Source organism: Chaetodon trifascialis, chromosome 7 (genome assembly GCF_039877785.1).
Source record: "Chaetodon trifascialis isolate fChaTrf1 chromosome 7, fChaTrf1.hap1, whole genome shotgun sequence".
In the NCBI taxonomy this organism is placed as follows: domain Eukaryota; kingdom Metazoa; phylum Chordata; class Actinopteri; order Chaetodontiformes; family Chaetodontidae; genus Chaetodon; species Chaetodon trifascialis.
This window is the reverse complement of record NC_092062.1, coordinates 13,768,531-13,791,234: the sequence shown is the minus strand read 5'-3', so window position 1 is coordinate 13,791,234 and position 22,704 is coordinate 13,768,531. Positions and strand designations below refer to the sequence as shown.

Genomic DNA, 22,704 nt, shown 5'->3' with positions numbered 1-22,704 from the left:
TACCTCTCCAGATGTCATTCTCCCTAGAGCCCACCTGATGGTGCTAAAGTGCAGGAATTAAAACAAACGTTCAGCAGGAGAGCAGACAGATCATTTCTGAACATACTGAGACTCTGCAGAGTGCTGCATACAACACACAGCCTGTCGGGATCAATAATGTTCAAGGATTATTACACCTTATAATTCAGGGACTGTAAATACGGTCTCAGTTTCTGAAAATGTTAGTTGTCTAATGTAGTTCTGAGCTCTGAAATCTTAATCACAACGTAGTTACCTCAGAACTCTTTGCATGTGGTGCTTCATTGTTCTGTCCTCCCTCCTCTCCTGCATATACTTGTCTTGAAGGTCGCCCGGAGCAGATTCTTCCAGTCTGTCAAAATGATGTCACAGTCAAGTTATAATATGAATACAGAAGAGTGCATTTTATATATTGCCAATTTGTTGTCTATATCTGTAGATAATAACTTACTTATAAAGACTCTTTAAACAAATGTTTTTCTTATCCATGTAGTTTACTTTTCATCAATCAACAGCAAAATCAACAACTCTCCCATAATCTCTCCTGTCCACAATTTGTTTAAGACATGACTGTGTTCATCTGAGGGAAATCCAAACTGACTGAAATTAATGCATTGAGCTTAGAAATGGATAAATGTCAAAACAAACAAACAAACAAACAAGTACTTTATCATCTCAGGTGTGGTAGAGGGTTGCATTCAATAACACTATTGCTGTGTCAGCAAACATTAAAACCATCCATTATCTATACCGCCTATCCCTTTCGGGGTTGCGGGGGGCTGGAGCCTATCCCAGCTACAATGGGCGAGAGGCTGGGTACACCCTGAACCGGTCGCCAGCCGATTGCAGGGCCACATGTAAGGACAAACAAACATTCACACTCACACCTACGGACAATTTAGAGTCATCAATCAACCTAATGAGCATGTTTTTGGTCTGTGGGAGGAAGCCGGAGTACCCGGAGAGAACCCACGCATGCACGGGAAGAACATGCAAACTTCACACAGAAAGGCCCCGCCTGACCCGGGGATCGAACCGGCAACCTTCTTGCTGTGAGGCACGCGCACTACCTGCTGCGCCACCGTGCAGCCCAACATTAAAACCATTAAAATAAATTAAACAAGCTCTTATATTAATGTTGTGAATCTCTGTACCATACATTGATATTCATTATGCTTTGTACTGTATGATACAGTGTGTATTGGTGCAAAGGCATGTAGAATTTTATTCCTGAGGGAACTGTACAGAACCAAAGAGTCATTCATATGTTGGTTCACTAGTGGTAGGTTACTGGTAGCCATCCCCCCTGTTAAAAACTAACAAATCACCTGCTGCTTAGAAGCACAGAGAGCTTGTCCTCAAGAATTTCTGTGTTACCTTTAACTTAGTGGTGGCAGTAAGCAGAGTGATGTCTCGACAAACTCCTGTTTGAGCTGCAGGGCCTTTGAGCTAATGAAGAGGTTAAAATGTGTAGCAAGGTGGCAGCACAGCAGTGTCTTGCTATGCGGTCATGTTTATGTCACTTATTTCCAAAAGTGGGCTCTCTGTTTCTAAAAATGCAGGATGAGGTTGACCCCCGGGCAGGGTCGTGTGCATGTGTCTCCAACAAGTTCTGTATCTTGTTAAATTTTGACAAATATGAGCAAAAGATGTGTTTTCTTTTTGGACTCAGGCATGTGGGTGGTTGCATGGACTTGCTGACTGTTGTTATGTCTTGATGGCAAATGATGTGATGATTTGAAAAAAAATATTGTACATGGATTGGTGTGTAGTGCATGCGTTTTGTCAGTAGAGGGCAGTGTACAACAAAAAAACAAGCCACACTGAATCAGCACACATTCACACATAGATAGACAGACGGACGTTTAGGAAGGATTTTTTCTGCAGTAAACAAATCTTTGAGTGCAATTCCACTTAAAATGTTTGCTTTTGCTGAAGAAGAACTGTGCAAAACAGTGCCTGTAGTCGTTTCTCTGAACATTTTTTATGTATTCTGTTACAATTCCAAATATGATGTTGCTCAGATCAAATGTAGTTTCTCAATGTTGAAATCTCATTTTGGAGTTTTGCATTAGGAGAACCACTCCAAGGCTGATCCAGAGATACCCAGCCAGTGACTGAGCTTCTCAGTGTCAAAAGCAGCAACAAGATCCAATTGTCCTACACAAAAAAAATTCTATCACCACGCGTCAAGCGATCTTTTGAGACTGACAATGTTGACCACAGGCAATGAGAAGTCATGCAGTAGAGCAGCAGGGTACACCTCCAGATCCATCTCAGTTTCACCTGGACTTCGCCCGTTCTTCCTTGCTTCCTCCGGTGTCTGAAGGAACTTCAGTGATAGAGGCCACCGGGATTTGGAACGTAATGATCCAACCTCTGATTTATACAAGAGTCTGCAGACCATACATCCAATCAGCAAGTTCATCTTGAATGAACAGAATAACAAAAAGAACAACAGGGCAGACAGGACAAGAGGAGAGACAGGTAGGCGGCAGCAATGCCAAACACAGATGATGCCCTCTCATCTACAAATCTCATCTTCATCTAGTCATTCATTACGAGTGTGCTTATGACCTGGATGAATGAGAATCTTCACAGACATTATGAGTTCTGGAGAGACGTGTTAGGACAAAGCTAATATCATATAGTGTAGTGCACCTCACTTCCTTCTTCCTCTCCTTGTGTATATCCTTTCAGTTTCAACATCAGAGCCAAGACATGAAATTATCCATTGGATGTGATAATGGCACCTTTTAAATCCTATCCTCCTGTGGTCAAAATTGGTTTGCAATTGTCTTAGCTTGACAACATTTGGATAACCACACAGCCAACATCTGTCAGAGCCCTATACCAGTGTCAACAAATAGAGGAAAGGTGGCATCAACAAACACACACACATTTAGATTCATTAAGGACCTCCTTCCATGTCATGTAAATGGAAGAAGAATTGATTGTGTGAGTGAGACAACACGTCTACAGAGTTAGAGTGAGTTGTGCATTCAGTCAGGTCTCTACTGTTAAAACAACATTAGGTCTTCATGAATGTAGCTAATGCTAACGTGCCATTCACATCTTACCTGATTTATTCTGAAAGATGTAGTGTGCCAACATTAGGGACTCGTTGAGTGGGTAATTATTGTGGAATACACATGTAATAGAGAACAATTACAAAAAACCCACTTATTAGGAGGAACACAATTAAAAAAATAAATACAAATACGTGTATTTGTTGTAGTAATAATTCTCTCTTCCCAGCTGCAATCTATTTTAGAATACTGTAAGAACATCAAGCAACCTCAGTCACACAGGAACAAATGGTGCAGGGATTTTGCGCTTGGTCAGGGATGAAATAGGGTGAAATGACAAAGATGACACATTTTATCCACAAAGCATGTATTCCTGTCTTTTCCTCTACAAAGGGTCCAGTGAATAGCCCATAATAAGTAACTACTGAGCGAGACTATAATTACTGGACACCCACAGGCACAGCAGGAGGTTAGTGTGTCCTGCTTTAAATAAATATGACTGGTTCCTTTTGCAAAAGGTCAATAGCATAAAAAAAACGTAAAAGAAGAACCAAACTGAGGAATGATGTTCAGGATGCCCGCCAATTAGAACAGATGTCAATATATCTGAAAGCTTTTTAGACAGTAATCACCCAAATGCTCTCTGCTGTGGATATCGGTCCTCTGTCTGAGTGGATTGGCCCTGAGTAGGTGTGTTGGCTCTCTGGTTACTATAATGAACACTGTTGATTCAGGGTCATGCTGACCAGTTTTGGAAAAGCTCACAACAATTAGAGGTACTCCTCTCCACATTAGGGCTGTCTTTTAGTTTCCCTGCTTGTGCTTTTACTGTTCAAATTTAGGACATTGCATGCATATAGATCTGTTTAGAGGCCAGATGACTCATTTTTGAATATTCAACTGAATGTAGTGTTGGATCATTCATGTTCAGTTTGTGCACAAAAGCATTGCAGAGGAACTTTTTAATATTTTGAGTAGATTTGCTTTTAAAGAAAACCTACTGAGCTGAATGTGCTGTAGCATGCATTTTACCACTCCGATGTCTGGTAGAATTAAGTATTATGTCATTTAACTTTACAGTAACTGGGGGGAAAAGGTTGTGATAATGACAAATGTTAAAGCGTACATTTGTTTCCATTCTGGAGTAAAGCTTCACACCATCGCTGAAATGTACTCCAGGACAAAAAACAAGAGGTAATTTTGCCTTGTTGCCTTCATGACTGAGCCAAAATAACACGGATGCAGTTTAATGTTTGCCCGCTTCTGACCTTCTATGAAACCACTGCAGTGCAAGACAGAGAGGGATTCAGAGTGAATTCCATCATTAATATAAAAGAAAGAAGGCAAAGCAGGGAGGGACATTTTAAATGTAATAATTTAATCAATTATACTTCATTTGACAGTACAAAACAAAGTCATACAGTCAGAAACACCACAAGGCACAGTACAGCAGCACAGGCGTACAATTTGGGACGTAATTAACCCTTCGGTGTGTTACATGTACCACAAGGTGAAAGCAAGTCATCGCTGACCCATGTGAAAAATGGTTTCTGATGAAACAGAAAGAGTTCATTAGAAGTAAGATTAAATGGACTTTCAATGTTACTCTCATCAAGATCCTTAAGGCTAATATGTATTAACTTCACAGTAACAAAGTAATAATCCATATATATATATGGTTGGTCTTGTTATTTAATATCATACAGTACAATACAATACAAGCCCCTCTACACTACATTTACACAGATATATAACTTAAATTACTTCATATATTATATTACACACTATTAGTTTGCAGTTCAATAAAAAGCAGCTCTTTAAACAGTCTTGAAACACTGAATAAGATTCTGTAAACGATAAAATTAAAGCTTTATGCTTTCTGGAAATGTGACAGTCTTAACTTTCAAATCACCACCTTTGTGGGGAAAAAAAATACACACAATAAATGTTCAGTTTTACAGAAGTGGAAAGAGAACATGCACTGATTTATTAGAGCAGGGAAAAGGGATTGAGCCGGTGTAATGATGTTAACAATCAAGTGGTCTACTGATTAAAAGAAAGAAAATCCCTTGGCAAAACATGCTCACATCAGAAAGCAATATATTTTCTTTTAATTGATTTTAGTCTTTGGTTGATTAGATCAGCAGTGTGGCTGATGATGATGTTTTTGTCAGTGTGTCAGCGACAATTATTTGGAAGTTGTTTTTTGTTTTAGAATATATTCAACCACGTGATGGAATGACAGTGTCAGCACTACAGCTGCACGACTGGCCAGACTGTGTGTTTGTAGGTGTAGAAGGTGTCTTTTTTTTCTCAAAGTCTGCAGGAATTGTGTGTATTATAACAGTCTTTAAGAAGAGCAAGTCAATACATAAATAAATATTATAAACAAGACACGCACATGGACTGGGATTCAGTCAAAGCTGTGGCATTCATCACATATACCTGCTAAAAGAGTTTTGATTCAGAATAACAAAATGAAAAAAATATAAAGACAAATTACTTTAAAGAAAAAAAAATGTATTTCCAAAAACAGGCCATGCATTTTGGAAATAAAGTTTTCCAGATGTTTTTAATCAAATTGAATATTTTTATCATCCATCTTGCCTCAAAGAAATACCACCTCATTTTGACTTTTACTCTTATTATTGTGTCACGATGCACTTGGCTAAAACTTGCATGGTATTCCTTCAAGAAGAGTTCTGTGTTTATGGAAGAAGCAGCCTGAACACCACACGGCCTGCTTGACTGAATCCCATTCACGAGTGTCAACACAATGGTGGAGAGGGTCAACACACAGCTTCACACATCCAGTATAGAAATGAAAGAACATTACAGTTTCTATGGGTTTTCTGTCGGCACTTTTAAACTGCTCCCACCACCACCATCACCGTGGTCGCTTTAAATAGCTATTTCTTTCTTCTTCTTAGCTCTTCAGACCTTTGCTGTGCATCCATTCATCCACCCAATGACCATACTCTCATCCTCTCTCTCTCTCTCTCTCTCTCTCTCACTCACTCTTTCATCTATCTCCCTCTGTATTTTTCAGACCACCAGCCAGTGATGCAGCTGTGGGAAAAAATGAAATATGCCCATGAGGTAAAACAGAGTCCAGCTGTGCTCGTCATAATGGTTGAGTTAACTGAAATAGGCTGGGAGTCAGTCATATCATCAACATGAATATTTGTCCGAGAGCTCCATACATGTGAGGTTTGAGCCCACAACAGGAGTGAACTCTTCCGAGGATATGATAAAACTTCACCATAATAAAACCAGCACTTACTGTGAACTGCCGAACCTCCCCGTTGTCTACCAGATGATGCTCCGTCTCTGGGGTGATGGCATAAGCCAGTCTCTGTTTCAGGAGACAGGGCCAAGAGCAATTGACATATTTTAATAAAGTCATAAAATAAAGATTAAAATTTTTTTTTTTATCTTTCACAAAATGTCTCTGTCAAGACATTGACGTCATAGCTCTGACTTACATCGCAAAACTTTCCAGGCAGCGTGCAGAGTTTGTAGATGGCATACAGAGGCACCATGGTCATTGAGGAAATGGCCAGACACCACCCCACCATGTTAGCCCATGGAGGAAACATGTAGGAGCCGTAGTTTGGGGGGTTGAATGTAGCGAAGCTCACCACCACCATAAACTATGGAAGAAAAGGATTTGAATGAAAAAAAAAAAAAAAAAATTCAAAAGATATTCACTTCTTCTTAAAAGCAAATCAGTTCAGTGGTTCAGTGTGAGGAGCACTTTACGAGATGCTGGGAAAAAAGCTGGAAAACATCTGGGCTCATCTGCTCCCTATAACCACTGCACTGATGGACTGCTGGATACAGTTTGAAGTGGTTAAAGCCAACACTTTTCTCCTGCTGTCTATGTTAATCTTGTCTTGATTAGGTTTCCCGTGAACAATCAGTCTGGGCACACTCTCACCAGGAGGAAGCAGGGGCTGACAAACTTCCAGCACAGCCTCCAGTACCTTCCTGGTCGCTGGCCAATCATCTCCTCAATGTCATCACTGAAACGGTCCACTCCTGAAACACATGGAAGTACTTACTATTACTTCCAACACATGGTTAAATACAGACTTTGCTAAAATTGTCAAATGCACAAACAGCGTTTGGAGCACAGTCCTTTGTTCTTTTATACATTTTGTATTGGAGAATATCAGGCATTGAAGGCAATCGGTGTGTATGGTCCCTATGCATAAATTTGGCCATGACACTATAGGCTGTTAGTAAGAATGCAATCCACAATTTGGCCATTTCAGTACCTAAAGCCACTCTGCCCAGTCAAGTATAATAAGTTGGCAGTGTTTTTACCTTATCACAACTTTCTTTCTCTCATAAACGTGGCCGTACACTTTTTCTTTCATGGCTGGAAGGCATCTCTCACTGGAGAAGAATATATCCAGACTGACGAGCAGGTATTCAGCACAGCTAAATGTGCTTGTGTAGTGGACAGCAGAACGAAAGACCACAGTGGCCAGAGGTCAAGGGTTCCTGTCAGCAGTTATGGGGATATGGAAAAAAAAAAAAGGCCCACTGAAGCCTAAGGCTTGATTTATCTGACTTGCCAAGGTCAGGACCCACCAAAGTGTGGCAATATACTGACCCCACTGCCTGGGGCCTGTTTAGTATTTAGCCATTTATGGATCTCTCAGACTCAGTAGACATGAGACAAGAAACTCAATACGGAAGTTCAGGTTAACCATTCTCCCTGACCTTTGGATTGTCCTCATAATATGGTGTTTCAATATGAGGGTGAGTTTTTCACACTCTATGAAAAGGCAGTTTTTCTTGTTTTCAGTTGGTGAGGCTGGAGGTGAAATACATGCGGCGTAAAGAGCCATCAGAAAGCAGTTGGTCTTTAGCGATTAAGTTACAAAAAAACATGAAGGAAGGAAGAAGACCCAAATGGCTGACACTGCTGTGATTGTTTACAGAACCATAAGAGGTCCTCGATCAGCATATCAGGGGTTGGATTTTGGGGCACTAACAAACAACATATAGTACAACTATAAAGAGTTTATTTACTCCCTGGAGACATGTTATTAACTCAAGAAAACTCTTTCCTCGTGCAGAAATAAACAACAGTTTAGAGAGATGTGTTGTGTTGGAAGAACTAAACCTAAAAAAAGCAGAGAGCTCCCCCCACACACACACACACACACACACACACACACACACACACACACACACACACACACACTTGCCACCCACAACAATCTACAACCTAGCTATTAGACAGCTGACTCCTGTCCATGACAAATGGTAACTGCCTGTTCCCCAGCTGCAGCTTTCTTTATGTGCTGGCTCACCAACACTGAGTGGAGTGAACACAGAGGTAACACTGGCAGTGGCCAAAACTCCTCACAGAGCCCTCATGAGCACCACAGCCACCATACATCCATGTATCTTTACAATACATGAAGAGACAAAACTATTAGTGGGAGCGGAAACTATAGCTGCTGTATCCTTGTGGCTAATAGAACTATGTCACACTGAGGCACAGCACACCGACACCAACAGATTTCTCATCAAACCCTTAATGTAGCATCAGCTTTGCAGACCACGAAAACATGAATCATCTGTTTCCCCTTCTTCTTTACTCCGGTGCTTCTTTCTCACCATAAAACCACGCGATGCCGATGGCTTCAATCAGCACTCCAAAGAGAATCGATGTTCCTGCCGCAAAGTGGTCCAGCAGAGTGAACACGTACATCCCACCCTGGAGAAACATGATGAATTTAGAATAATTGTGTCATTATATTAAGTTTTATCATACAGGCTGATGTAAGAACAAACAGAAAAGAAAAACATTCAGATGACTCAATTCCTTGCATTTGCAGATACTTGTTGAAATAAACAATCAGAGTTTGTGGAATTGATCAAATCTATGACTGAAATTGCCACAGTCAGCCACAGTGCAGAGATGAATATTAACAAACACACAGGAACAACATCAACTGAGCGTGGTATGAAACTTACATTTGTAACACAGAAGAGGGATATGAGGAAGGTGGCAACAACGATGAAGAGGGTGAACAGCTCTCTGTGCTTATGGAGGAATTTAAACTCATCAATCAACCCTGTGATCACCGATTCCATCCCACCCATCTGCAACAGAAGACACAGGAGTCAGAGTACAATACAAAGTCACCTGGCTGAAATAACAGGGGTGTGTGTGTGTGTGTGTGTGTGTGTGTGTGTGTGTGTGTGTGTGTGTGTGTGTGTGTGTGTGTGTGTGTGTGTGTGTGTGTGTGTGTGTGTGTGTGTGTGTGTGTGTGTGTGCGGGGTGCAAACTCACAGCACTGTCAATGCCCAGTGTCAACAGCATGATGAAGAAGATAACCGCCCACACTGACGACCCAGGTAATGTTGCAATGGCTTCTGGGTAAATAACAAACACCAAACCAGCACCTGCAGCACAGACTCAAATTAGTGTTTGGAGCATTTAACATGGAATCAGCCACCAAAACAGATAAAAAGCCAAATACATGAGGTAAAAAAGAATCTGGAATAAAGCGTCGTACGCTGGAGAAGAGTTTGTGCAACATGCTTCATTTTAATCGACTTGCAAGAAAGCCAGGTTGACTAACCGCAGTGGTGGCATTTGAATCCAGTCATGTGGGTTTTTCTTTATTGATTACATCTTGGCAACTAAAGAGAGCTCATCTTAAATATCACTGACTCTTGGAATGATTAAAGAATGCACATTATCCTGCTTGTTACTGTGCTGTTTGCAGTGTCATTTAAAAGCACTCATCGTGGAATAAGTAGCCTGCTGCGACAGCCTATCTGTGGTAGCCATGACAACGTCAACAACCTGTCGATATATGGTATACCTTCCTCTCTTATTTCACACACCACATTACTGACATGTGAGGAGAGTCTGAAACAGCCAGTTAGGCAAGTGCAATAACAAATGCTATGGGATATGACTTCTACTAATAAGCTTCTACAAATGATTGTGTCTGCCTTAAAAATCTACAGCATATATAAACACTACATGACAGGCACAGATGAATAATACCATACCGTCTCTGGCAACTTTGTCCAGGTCTACCTTGTGCTTGTAGGACATGTACCCAAGGAAGGAGAAGACCACAAAGCCAGAGAAGAAACTGGTCAAAGAGTTGATGGAGCTGGTAATGATGGCATCTCTGGGTCAATAACATCAAATGAGGTGGGGGAAAAAAAACAGCCCAGAATGAAAATAGTCAGTCATCACACAGTCAATATCAACATAATGAGTCAATTAAAGAGCACATCAGAGGTTGGTCAAGGGCCATCTCCTCTTGGCTTTTACATGGAAAGAATGTTAGGTGAGTCACTGGTAGCTGGTATAGTCTATTACCCGCCTCAGTCGCAAAAATGTAAGAAATTAGAATCATTAGTTTTCAAAGTTCAGGCATTTTTGGTATTTTGCTGCAATATATTCTCAGTGATTTGGTGATATGCTGCTGGAGAAATCCTCAAGGTGGACAGTGTCATGTGTCACTTTTCAGGAAAAAAAAAAAGGAGATAAAAGCCTCCTGATGATTTTCAAAGAGTGCGACAGATTTGATTGGTGTTACGGCTGTCTGTTGCACAGCAGGGTGTCAAAGACATGGCGGGTTTCAAGGAACTTCAAAGGTTATTGTAATTCACCTGCTTATGTTGCATGTGTGTGCGTGTGTGTGCCGGTAGAAGCAGCTCCCCGTCCTGCGTGCCTCTCTGTGAATCCCCTCCAGCCTCTCCCAGTGTGTCTTTACCTGTAACAGTTGTTGCTGAATTTGTTGTAGCTGGAAAAGGCGATTAGCACACCAAACCCCACACCCAGAGAGAAACAGATCTGTGTCGCTGCCTCAATCCAGACCTGGGGAGCGACAGAACAAGCACACTTGTGTGAAGCGGCAAACAAAAGGCACAGGAGAGGAAAAAAGCCATTATTAGGGATAATTGCAGGAAACTCATTCAACGGCAGTAGATGAAAGACGCTAGTGAATACGGGGGGTAATTTTGCAAATTACTGCTCCATGCATCTACCTAATCTAATTCTCCAATTGCTGCCATGCATCTCTCTATCTCTCTGCGTCTCTCCATAACTGAGTCCTTTAGTCCCGCATGCTTACTTATTGAGCTTCTACTGTTATTAAGATAAATAAGTTATTGTTATAAGATGTGAAATTTCGCAGAAAAAGAAATTATTTGAAACAGGTCACACATTTGCTTTTCTCATGTGTAAATGTGTTGAGGAAATGCCTCTCTAATTATACTTAACATTGCAAACCACAGCATACAATGAGGAGACTGACAGTGACTATTTATCAGAAAAAATGCATTGATTGAGTTCACAGGAATAGTTTGACAGTCAACCTTTCATCATTGGACCCTGCAGAGATTTCTACTCTGCCCAGCCCTGATTTTTGTCTTTTAAATTGAGTTCTTATCTTCTTGTAGTCCTCCATTCAGACCATTTCCATTTGTTCTGGGCTCACTGTTTTGCAGATTTATCTGATATGGGAGGGATTACTTTTTTTTTTTTTGGTAAGTGTGTAATTGCAAAGCACAATCAACACTGACAGTATATCAATGTTGCTTTTCTTCCTCTTTAGCAGTAACACCTTGTTGCTACAGTCTTGACCACAGATAGCTTACAATGAAGACTGTTTGCAATCATTAAAAAAAGCTTTTAAGCATGAATGCAAAAGTTGTTCAACAGTTGATGATTTATACAGACACATTGTTGAATATACCCTCTGTCTACTGTGAATAGAGCTTACTTTTTCAGTTTTCAGGTTTCTTTACACGTTGCTTTGCTGATGTTAGATGAAGAAAATAAAACTGAAACTTGTTAAACCCCTCTTTTAAAGTGTCTTTCAGCCCCAGTTGCCTTCTCATGCCTCCCTTTCTCCTTCTTCCACACGCCCAGCACTCTCACCTCACTCAACCCCCCCCCCCCCCCTTCCTGTCGACACTCACCTTGGCATCACAGAGCCTCAAGAAGTCTACAGAGAGGTAAGCCTTAATGCCATCGATGGCTCCGGGCAGAGTGACTCCGCGGAGCAGCAGCACAGTCAAGACCACATAGGGCATCGTGGCTGTGATCCACACAACCTGAAAGGGTCGTGCGGGGAACACACACACGCACAGGATACCCACACATTTACACAGGAAAATAAAGCCATATACACACACACACGCACGCACGCACGCACGCATGCACGCATGCACAACATCAGATTTACATATATGTGTGTGTGCAAGAGACTGGAAATGCAAGAATACATTTATAGACACACAAACAGTGATCTTTAACTGATTAGTGGCTTTAAACTGGACTAGAAGATGCAGCATTCTTCCTTCTACCACATATCCTGAAAGTAATTCCATGGCTTAGATGGAGTTACGACTCACTTCGAGTGTCTTATGTTATGGTACTTTTGTGGTTTTCACATTAACAAAACTGTGTCCTTTCCAACCTTGCCAGAGGTCTTGACTCCCTTCCAGAGACTGAAGTAGAGCAGAACAATCACTACACCCAAACAGGAAGTCAGCTGCCAGCGTGGACGGCCCAGATCATCGATACCGTTACTGTCCTGGATGTGGAGCACCCCTCGTCTAAGGAAAGAGGAGATTCTGGTAAAAACCATGACCACTGCCGAGTCACTGTTTACGGGATACGGTCTTGCATTTCGTACATTCTCACATACAAAGTACTTGTTTGGCAGAGGCCTGAAGGGAGCAGCTCAGGCTATAACAAGCCTGAAAACATTACCAAAAACCTCTGATTGCTTTAACTGTTGCTCAGACTGTGCTTAACATGTCACAGCTACAGATACTGCCGTCATTGCAGACAGCATCCTTTTGGAACAAGGTTTTCTGTCAACAGTCATACAAGAGATGTAAACATGACTAAAGGTAAAGCAGAACCTCTGTTTTATCCAGAAAACCATCCAAGGTACTCTTTTTTACACAAGTACACAAAACCTCCTGGGCACAAACAAAGACATATTCTAAGACCTGCCAGGCTGGCCTGAGGTAGAAGCCCTTGACACAGTGACCAAGCCAGAGACAAAGGTGCAGTTATGATGTAACTACATCCTTGAGTCCTGCAGAGTTGCACTTTGAGCCTGCTTCACCCAGCGACATTTCTAGTTACCCTGAATGAACTGATCCGAGATGTACTGTGTGCAACCAGAATCCGTGTGGCTATGGCTTCAAATGAATGATGACGTCTACACTGAGAGTATGCTGCAGCCCACCTGAACGTCATTATCATTCACGACATCAGTTGAGCTACACACCTGGATCTGGATCTTGACATCAAATTATCTTATAATCAACGCCTCCTCTTTTTGGAAGCTACCTGCGATTCATCACTGACAAGAAATATAAGATTCAAGAAAATCTGGCCAGGGAGATGATACATGAGGTGTTGATAAAATAAATTTTAATTTTAAAATAAATTTTGCATTTTAGTAAATTAAAAGGTCTCAAAGATCACGGCAGCACTGCCAACACAGGGAAACTCCATCGACGATGAAAGGTGACAGATTTCAAAGTGTACTTTTTGATTGCATTCTGTGAAGCGTGTCACCTGAAAGATTATAATATCACTGCTGATGCTTTGATTCAGATAATTTCAGAGACAGCCTAACAGATGAGGCTGAATAAGATCAGCCGATGATCAACTGATGCAGTCAAATTGTCTGCAGGTGGGTCTGTGGAAGCAGCGCACAGCCGTTTCAGCTAGCATGGATGAAATGCCTCAACTGTCACAACAGAACAACCCCTCACTTGCTGGAACAGGATACACCTGGTCGGCTTCACAGGGAGGGAGGCGACATCAGCTAAATGCAGCCAGACTCAGGATCTACTGTGAGGAGAATACACCTGAGGTTCATTTTTGAATATTTGTTCATTTCTTTACTTATTCAGAATTTAATATTCTAAGACCTTACGAAATCTAGAAAAAGGGCTGATAGCGATTAAAGTAACTTCCGGTATTCTGCATTGAGCCAACTCTGCACGGCAGCACTGCACTCCAACAAACTTTTTTCTTGTGCACTTCCTGCAGTGGAAATGTGTGGGTGACATCCAGTGAAGCCTAAATTGTTATAAAGTCATTTGACTTACAGAAATGACATAAAATATCCTCATAATTACCACCATGAACACAGTTTACAGGCAGTCAAACGTATAGAGCTTCTTTTTCATCACCTTAAATCACATGATCCTCTACAATTAGCTTCTAAGTTGTCATACAAGTTTGACTATGACATACCTGAGGAAGGAAGTATTTTAAAGAGCACAAAGATGCTCTAAACTGACTATGTAAGTGTATTTTTCCAAATTAGAATAAATAATATAATAAATTATAGCGAGTCTTAGTCTAAGCCCACTCACTCAAAGTACTCCTGAGCAGGGGTGGCCTTGTAAATGTCACTGACGGAGCTGTTGTCAGCCCAGTCGGAGCAGTTAGGACTGTTCCAGGTGTTGTTGCAGTGGACCCACGGCAGCTCGCTGGTGAACGAGGAGAAGAGGTAGAAGAGCGCCCAGGAGATGATGACATTATAGTAGAAACCAACGTAGAGGGAAATGAGGATCACTGTGAAGCCTACACCTGTTAGGGAGACACAGATGATTAATATTCATAGGCATTACAGACAAAGATAGAACAAGGGGGAAATTGGCTCTACCAAATTAGTACCTGAGATGATGAAAAGGGGCACCTCAGTGGAATCAAACATCCCATATACCCATCAGTGCCTTAGTCCTGTTACATTGTTCCTGAATTACAGAATATTGCTTCTCATGACTGACCAACAAGATGTCCATTGGTGGAAAGTTACTACATTTACTTGCTACTTACATGCTGATACTGTACTTCATTAACACTAATAATGTAAATATTATAATAAATCAGTGACAAGGGGCTATATTCTCTTCCAGAACTAGTTTCTTTACTTTTCATATTTGAAGTGGATAATACTTGTGTACTTTACTTTGAATACAGAACTTCCACTTTCAAGAAAGTATTTATATATTGTTGTATTGGTATGACGTCCAGGTGGGAGGATACACACAAAAGACACAATCAAAAACGCACCATAAACTGAAACAAATGATATTCAAAATCCTTCACAGTGGTAGCGCTTATCTTCAGTATGTAAGTGCTCTGATTTGACTTTAAACTGCAAGACAGTTTAAAAGCTCATAACTGTGAATCAGTAGAAAAAGACATATGTTCCATCAACAGTTCAAAGTGTGACTGCATTCTGTCTGATCCGGCCACCATGAAGCACAATCTCTGGCTCAGTATGAGTACAGAGGGCCGTGATAGACGCCTGCGGTCTCACAGAGGGCACCGCAACTTTTAAAGATCAATTCTTTATGCCCTAATTATCAACACATCTACCCTTTCTATAAATCTGAAGCAATGTCCACTCTTCTAAGGCTGAATTTAATTGTTAACCTTTGCTGAGAGGCATGACCACAACTGTGCCTTATTGATTCCTTTGTAATGTGGATGTGATATTTGTCCAGGGAGCGATGCCTCTTATTACCGCCACATGCAGCCATGTTATCTCTCCATCTCTCTCAGTCTCCTTTTCTCAGTCGTTTTTCTTCAAATGCATTGATCCTGAGAGGAAACCAGCTTGTTGATCAGAATAATTACTGTCAATACGGGCATGTGTGTGTGTGTGTGTGTGTGTGTGTGTGTGTGTGTATTTGAATAATTACTGTTATCCCCCCGCTGAGAGACAGAGAGACAGTGAAGTGTGTGATTAGAACGTCAACCTACTCAGTGTGGTCCCTGACAGACGCTGCGTGTTCACACAGGAGGCACACGCTCAGACACACACATGAAGAAGTGCATGCACGCACGCACGCACGCACTGTGGGCCACCTTCAGACTAGCAAAGACATGATATAACAAAAGTCAGCGGTACGGCATCATACTGTGAAAATAATGGGATCTGAGAATATTTGTACTTCTGTTGCATGTTTAGATTCAAAGTAAGGTGTCAAATATGGATTGAAGTGAAACTATAACTTTTTAAAATAAAGAAAATTACAAACAATGATACCAGAACAGGATGCACAGTGCAAAGACAGATGGATAAATACGCACAAGTCACAGCTTGTAAACTGCATAAAAAGCTGAACTGAGCAAAGGCTATCATTATATTTTCAACCAATGACTTTGCAGAGAAACATAAATTGGTCTTAATGTTTGTTTCTCCGTGAGTGAACGTTTGGATGGCCTTCTCCTAAACTGCGCCTTGCCTATCGATGTGTTGAAAAGTACCCCTAGAGAGTGTCAGCCAGTGTCCCTCGCCACCATTCTACAGAAGTATTTGGACAATCAGGACGAGAGTCTAAAAGCCCAATTTTCATTTGCTTTCCATCTCAGTGCCAACAGAACCTGACGTTGTGGGGAGGATAAACAATGCCTGTCGCTGCTCGACGCAGAGACAAGCAGACAAAAGAGACTGGCATGTGGACAGACAGGCATGTGGGCAGACAAGCAGACAGAAAGACATGTAGATGTTAGAAGAAGTGCATTATCAGACAGACAGACAGGCAGGCAGGCACGTAGGCAGATGGACATAGCATGATGGATGGATTGAATATATATGTACGAGCATTCCTGTGAGAACATGCAGGTGTCAGGAAAGGGTAATTTGCATGTGTACATCCCCCAGTGTGGGCATGTGTCCATCTGTCTGTCTGTCTCAGAATATGTGTCCTCTGATGTGTCACTTCCTACCTTTAAATATGGGACAGATCTTCCACACCCCGGCTGCCCCTTCTCTGTTATACTGTCCTAGAGCCAGCTCCATGTAGAAGAGAGGCATGCCCGCTATCACCATGAAGAACAGGTACGGCACCAGGAACGCACCTGCACACACACAGACAGGTAAAACTTAATCCCTTGCTTTATACATGTACTTCAGGAGAAAATAAAAAGTTCCCCTTTTTTATTAATTTGAAAATTATCATTTTGGAATTGAATTCAGTGATATTTCAAGCCAGAAATTGATTTTTTTTTTTTTTTTTGGGCATCATAATGCAACCCTAACCTCCAACAAATGGGTAACAGTAAAGAATAACATTCATTGTCCACCTCACACAAATAAAACATATCAATTGGCTTCATTCTCTGACTTGACACCAAGGGCAAATCATTCTGTGCCATGTTGGATGCAGAGAGCCCACTGAAGAGATTAGATTAGGTACAACGGCCTACAAGGCTTATGGAGATATGATCATCTACCAAAAATGATTGGATTACATGATACCAGTGCAGTCACAGAGAAGGGAATATAGAGATTATCAGCTCTTTTAAAAATAGTTGGGCATCTTGGTGGCAATGAACCACAACATCTCTGATTGAAATGACCAGGAACCTTTGTCGCATGTCATTCTCTCTCTCTCTCTCTCTCTCTCTTGCCCCTGTTTTCTCTCATCGCTCTGTCAGTGAAGGCATAAAATGCTCCAAATTATAATAAAAAAAAAAAGATTTATTACCTCAAATGAAAGTATTTTCCCTAAACACAGTTACGACAACATGCAGGATTTGGGGACATATCGGCAGCCTTGACTATGGCTACAGTATCATTTACAGCTCTTAAACGTAATGAGAGCTCTATGTTAAACAGCCGTAATTAGTGGCAGTGATTGTTAGAGCTAATCTATTCGGAGCAGCTGTGGTGGTTTTTCCCCTTTTTTGATCTCTGGAAAGGGTTGAAAAAAAAAACCTGTCAAACAACAACCAGTGCGCACAAGGGGCTCAAACACGCACGCACGCACGCACGCACGCACGCACGCACGCACGCACGCACGCACGCACGCACGCACGCACGCACGCACGCACACACACCTGCATGTATGTGCAAATACTGCACATACATGTGTGTATAGGAGAGAAAAGTACAGGTGACCCTGTCTTTCCACCCTCTGGATACGGGCCAGCATCAGCTTCTTCCCCTCACACTTTTGAGCTATCTCACCTCCTCCGTTCTTATAGCAGAGGTAGGGGAATCTCCAGACGTTGGCGAGGTCGACGGCGAATCCGATCACAGACAGCAGGAAGTCGATTTTCTTTCCCCACGTCTCCCTCTCCTCCTCCCCGCTGGGGTTGGTCTGAGTAGGGGTTGGAGCCACTAAGGTGGTTGAGGTGAACTGAACCCCATTCTGCTCCTTCACGAGGATCAGCTCCACCTAAAGAATTACAGGTCACAAGTTCATAATCAGTCAGATGACACAGTTGCTTCAGGCATACTAGTTTACAGTATGACTGTATATGTATCTCCTAAAGGTAAGATTTTGTCATGTTAACCCACATTCACCATGCATTTTCTCTGTACAATCATAGAGCAGTTAGATTTAAATAAAGGCAGATTAAATGCATAGAAAAGCTAGAATAACATAAAAATAAAGTAGATAGATCACATTTACATGTACAAACCTGTATATGTGATTTAATGACTGAGCACATGGTGAACCAATCTGTTAGTCACCAAAGTCCTACCCTCACGTTATTATTCTCTCACTTCCCACACACGACAGACAGTGACAATCTCCCTTGTTTCATCAGCGCTCTATGCAATGCTTCATTTTTTTGTAAATTTATTTATTTATTTATTTATTTTTGCAATTAAGTAAACTATAAATGGTAAAAATTCAAACACATTTTAGTTTCCAGAAAACCTGGTGTTTAATACACCATTCATGGTTGTTTTTCCCACCCAGGTTTTTTTTTTTTTTTTTTTTAGGTCTGCATAAATTGAGTCAGACAGACCAAGTCAGTGAGAAATGCACTTAATTAAGACGCTTGCACCATGCAGTGATTCAATTAAGTTTTCTTAATCAGACTGAATGGCATGCCATTAATCCTCTACAATTGCGTCAGATCTGCACTGACCTCTTTGGGGCCCATGGTGTTGGAGGTGGGTTTTTCCGGGGCTACAACCGAGGACATCAGGCCGACAGGGACTCTCTCCGTCAGCATGGAGGGGTGCACGGGCAAAAGGAAGGAAGGAAGGTGCAGCAGAAGAGTCTTGAGTGCAGAGAGAGAAAAATATTAGATGGAACTTTATTATTCCCTGTTTGAGAATTTGGGTTATTACTGCACGAAAAAGTGAAAAATGTGCAGAAAGTATGGGTAATTACACTTCATTAAATACAGAAAGAGCAAGAGGAGAGTGGAGAAAAGCAACACAGCGATGAGATCCAGGCTAAGGGTAACCAGAGGGCGTGGGGCTATCACAGCGTGCTCATTTCATTTTACACTTGTTGATCGCCATTTTGCTCACAGATTTGGCCCAGTGTCTACTAACCCCGTCCCCCCACAACATGCTGCCCACCAGATTTAGTTCAGATTTCCACTTAGAACTTGTCACTACAATGTTCTTTATTAAAAAAAAGTATCAGCATGAGGCCAAATTTATTTCTGAAATAGAAGAAAGTGATCATAAAAAATAGACTTTCTTCCCATACCAGAGCTGTTTTTCATTTTCTAGACTGAGTCTAAAAATGTAAAAGTGAAATCCATCTGCTTTTGGAAGGCTCATGTGAATCTCATATCATCATTTTAAAGATGAGGCCAAATTTGATCATTTATTCTGTAAATTTCCTGTCAATATAAAACAACAGATAACACCCCAGACTATTAGAAATAAAATAAATATACATGTAACAAAAGAAGAAACATGTTCAAAGAAAAACAACACTCACCTTTGAAAAATGACAGATGAAAGCTCCTCCACTTGTCAGTTTGGACAATTTAATTCCAGTTGTGCTGATGTTCTTCGGTGCACCGCAAACTGATGTGGACCATATTTCCGCGGACCGTCCACGATAAGTTAGACTCAGACTGGAGCAAAAATGTTTAGAGAAACAGAAAGAGTGAAAGAGTTGGAGTCACAGTAAGACAGGAGGTGAGGATAAAGACAGAAAGAGCTGACAGGAACTGTTAATGTATGAGTTGTAGAAAGCCCTCCCTCCCTCTTTGGCTCCAGTGACAGACACACAGATCCCAGAGTCCCCTGTGGTCTGGTATGGAGATCTGTCTCCGATACCACTCTTGTATGAGAAACAATCAACAACCCCCCCACTCCAATTGCCGTCACTCTCCTCCCTCCCTCCTCACCCGAGCTTCATCTGTTCCTCCTCCTCTCGCCTATCATCATTGCATATTTTCTCACCTGATTTAAGCGTCTTCCTGGATGACTTTTATTTCTGTAGAAATGTAAAGCTGCTGGGTAAATTAAATATTTCAGGAGGCAGACATACAATCAGGTTTCTTCCACATTCCTGTAATATTTGCTTAAAGTTAGTTGGTGTGTCAACACCTGCAGTATTATGTATTCTTCACTGGACTGTGGATTCGTATTCAGAGCATGAGGATCAGTGGAAGGTGTTCACAACACGATGTAATGTAAAAATGCATCAGGCACTGTTTTAATTAAGGTCGAAACAACTAGAGCTGGCAATATAGTAATTAATACATGATTAGAAGCTCTTTTTCAAAAAATTAGATCAACATTAATTATTATCTTATTCACTTGAGTGAAGATAATTCTCAATTCTGGATCCATTCCACAGTTAGTCCCTGTGGGTGGTACAATACTGTGACAGAAGAGGCAAAAGCTTCTTGTTATTATGTTTAAGGGACTCAGCTGGTGTGTGTAACTGTGGCAGCGGTGGCAGTAAACTACAGTGAAAACTCCTCAACAAACAGTCACAGTAGTAAGATGTTTGTGATGTGTGTGTGTGTGTGTGTGTGTGTGTGTGTGTGTGTATATAACAGTATTATCAGAGTCTGACTCAAATATTGCTAAATCCTGATTGGTTCATGGGAGGAAGTGATATCAAGTTTTTCCACTGAGCCCTGACCACTTTAACCTCATGGAAGGAGCACAGAAAAACACAGAAATCTGAAATTTGATAGAACAATAACTGAACTTCATAATAATTAAATTTATGATAATTGTATGTTCATGTAGGACTCCATCTCTCCTAATAAGCTGCTGATTTGTAAAGTAAGTTTTCAGGGCCTTTGAGTCCTGTGTCCCTCCCTCCAGAAGAAGAAGAAGATGAAGAAGAAGTTAGTTGCCCTTTTCCTTTTTCTCTCCTCTTGCTCAAGCCCTCAACAGACCCCAACGAGCCCAACCATCCACCCTGTCAATTGGCAGAAATCTCATTACCTGTAATGTCTGACAGGCCTAAACACAATCAGATCTGACACCCAGACCTCTCCCATTTCAAACTCAACCTCAACAGGAACGGGGCATCAAATAACACAATCAGCCCGCTGCCCACACACAGATTTATGACCCTCACGTCCAGAATGACAGCTTGTTGTTTGCAAGCCAATCGCAATGATCAATCAGCCACTAATCCCCAACACCAACGCTGCTGCTACCACAACGCACACACCTTTAAAGTGCAATCATCCATCAAGCCTTGGGCCTATATCAGAAATTGTTGGGTCGATGTACGCCGCTCTGGATTTATGAGGTTTCCAATAGAGCTCGGACAACGATGAGGTGAACATAATCGAGTGTCTTGTTTTCATAAATGCAACAGCTGCGGCCCAGAGAGAGGAAGGGCGAAGAGGAGGAGGAGGAGATGGGTGAGAGGGAAGGGGAGTGCTGTGAGGGGAGGTGAAGGGAAAGGGCAAAACTGTGTCGAATACGGGGATGAAGAAATGAGAATGCAATGCACGTTGTACGAATGACGTAATGCTGGGCTACTGTTCGAGCAGTTAGATGTGGATCTTAAAAGGCAGAGTGTAGAAGCGTTCTTTCCACCTGTCTGGCTTTGTCTGAGCACTCTCTGCTTTTACTCCTGCAGAGAGAAAAAAAACAAAAGAGGAATGAGGACAAATTCTTTGTCTGTTGAGTCATGACCATAACGACTGTTTCCAGACAATTAGAACTTTTCCACCCAAAACACAGAATAGCACTTCACCTGCTGAGCAACACAGCAGGGACTCTTCACGACGTCCCATTCTGCAATTGATGATGCATAATAAGATCTGCAAGAGGGCAGTTCTTGATCAAAATAAAACATTTCATTAATAAGGGCTCACTTTAAACATTCAATAAATTGTCTGTGGAGCTAACGAGAAAACACCACAAGCACTTGGTTTCAAGCTTTATACAGAGAATGAGAGCAGAACAAGCCCCTGCTACACCTATATAAACACTTGTTGAGCTGTAGATATCACAGCTGCTCTGTGAGGCTGGATGCATGCACAGCAACATGCTCATGCTGATGTGTAGCAACTGCAAAGTTTATCAAGTTCACCATCTTGGTTTGGTATTAGCAAGATAACATTTCCTCATTGTCACTGAATTCAAAATAGCTGAGATTGACATTAAAAACATGTCCTGATATTTCTCAGGACAAGTGAGACAGGTTGAAGAGGAAAAGTCCGGATCGCCAACGTCATTAGGATTCATCCTCTGGGCTCCATGAATTTCTGCACAAAACTTCATGATGAACTGTGAGACAGTTGTTGAGATATTTCAGTCAGGACCACAGTGGAACAACCCATGCCACCACAGCACGGCTAATTAAAAGTTCAGACTATTGTGCCAAAAAGTCTACTAATCAGTCAACCACGCAGGGAGACAGGAGGGTATCTGAC

At 41.5% G+C, this 22,704-nt stretch overlaps 1 protein-coding gene across 2 annotated transcripts in view; it reads right to left on the bottom strand.

Moving 5' to 3' along the window:
• Positions 1–20,117, bottom strand: part of slc6a3 (solute carrier family 6 member 3) — a 402,128-nt gene extending 382,011 nt beyond the window's left edge. Inside the window, exons 1-16 of one of the 2 annotated variants that reach the window (XM_070967102.1) lie at positions 19,785–20,117; positions 18,973–19,107; positions 18,059–18,269; positions 16,816–16,947; positions 14,448–14,664; positions 12,521–12,659; positions 12,021–12,155; positions 10,811–10,914; positions 10,095–10,219; positions 9,364–9,476; positions 9,045–9,173; positions 8,685–8,784; positions 6,988–7,088; positions 6,533–6,700; positions 6,331–6,402; positions 6,066–6,116 (exon numbers count right to left, since the gene is read on the bottom strand). In XM_070967102.1, coding sequence (XP_070823203.1) covers positions 6,093–6,116; positions 6,331–6,402; positions 6,533–6,700; positions 6,988–7,088; positions 8,685–8,784; positions 9,045–9,173; positions 9,364–9,476; positions 10,095–10,219; positions 10,811–10,914; positions 12,021–12,155; positions 12,521–12,659; positions 14,448–14,664; positions 16,816–16,947; positions 18,059–18,269; positions 18,973–19,059 — 1,857 coding nt within the window. In that variant the 5' untranslated portion in view covers positions 19,060–19,107; positions 19,785–20,117 and the 3' untranslated portion in view covers positions 6,066–6,092. Of the gene's footprint in view, positions 1–4,404; positions 6,117–6,330; positions 6,403–6,532; positions 6,701–6,987; positions 7,089–8,684; positions 8,785–9,044; positions 9,174–9,363; positions 9,477–10,094; positions 10,220–10,810; positions 10,915–12,020; positions 12,156–12,520; positions 12,660–14,447; positions 14,665–16,815; positions 16,948–18,058; positions 18,270–18,972; positions 19,108–19,784 lie in introns of those variants that run through there. The other variant, XM_070967101.1, reaches the window with a different exon arrangement.
• Positions 20,118–22,704: the final 2,587 nt, after the last annotated feature.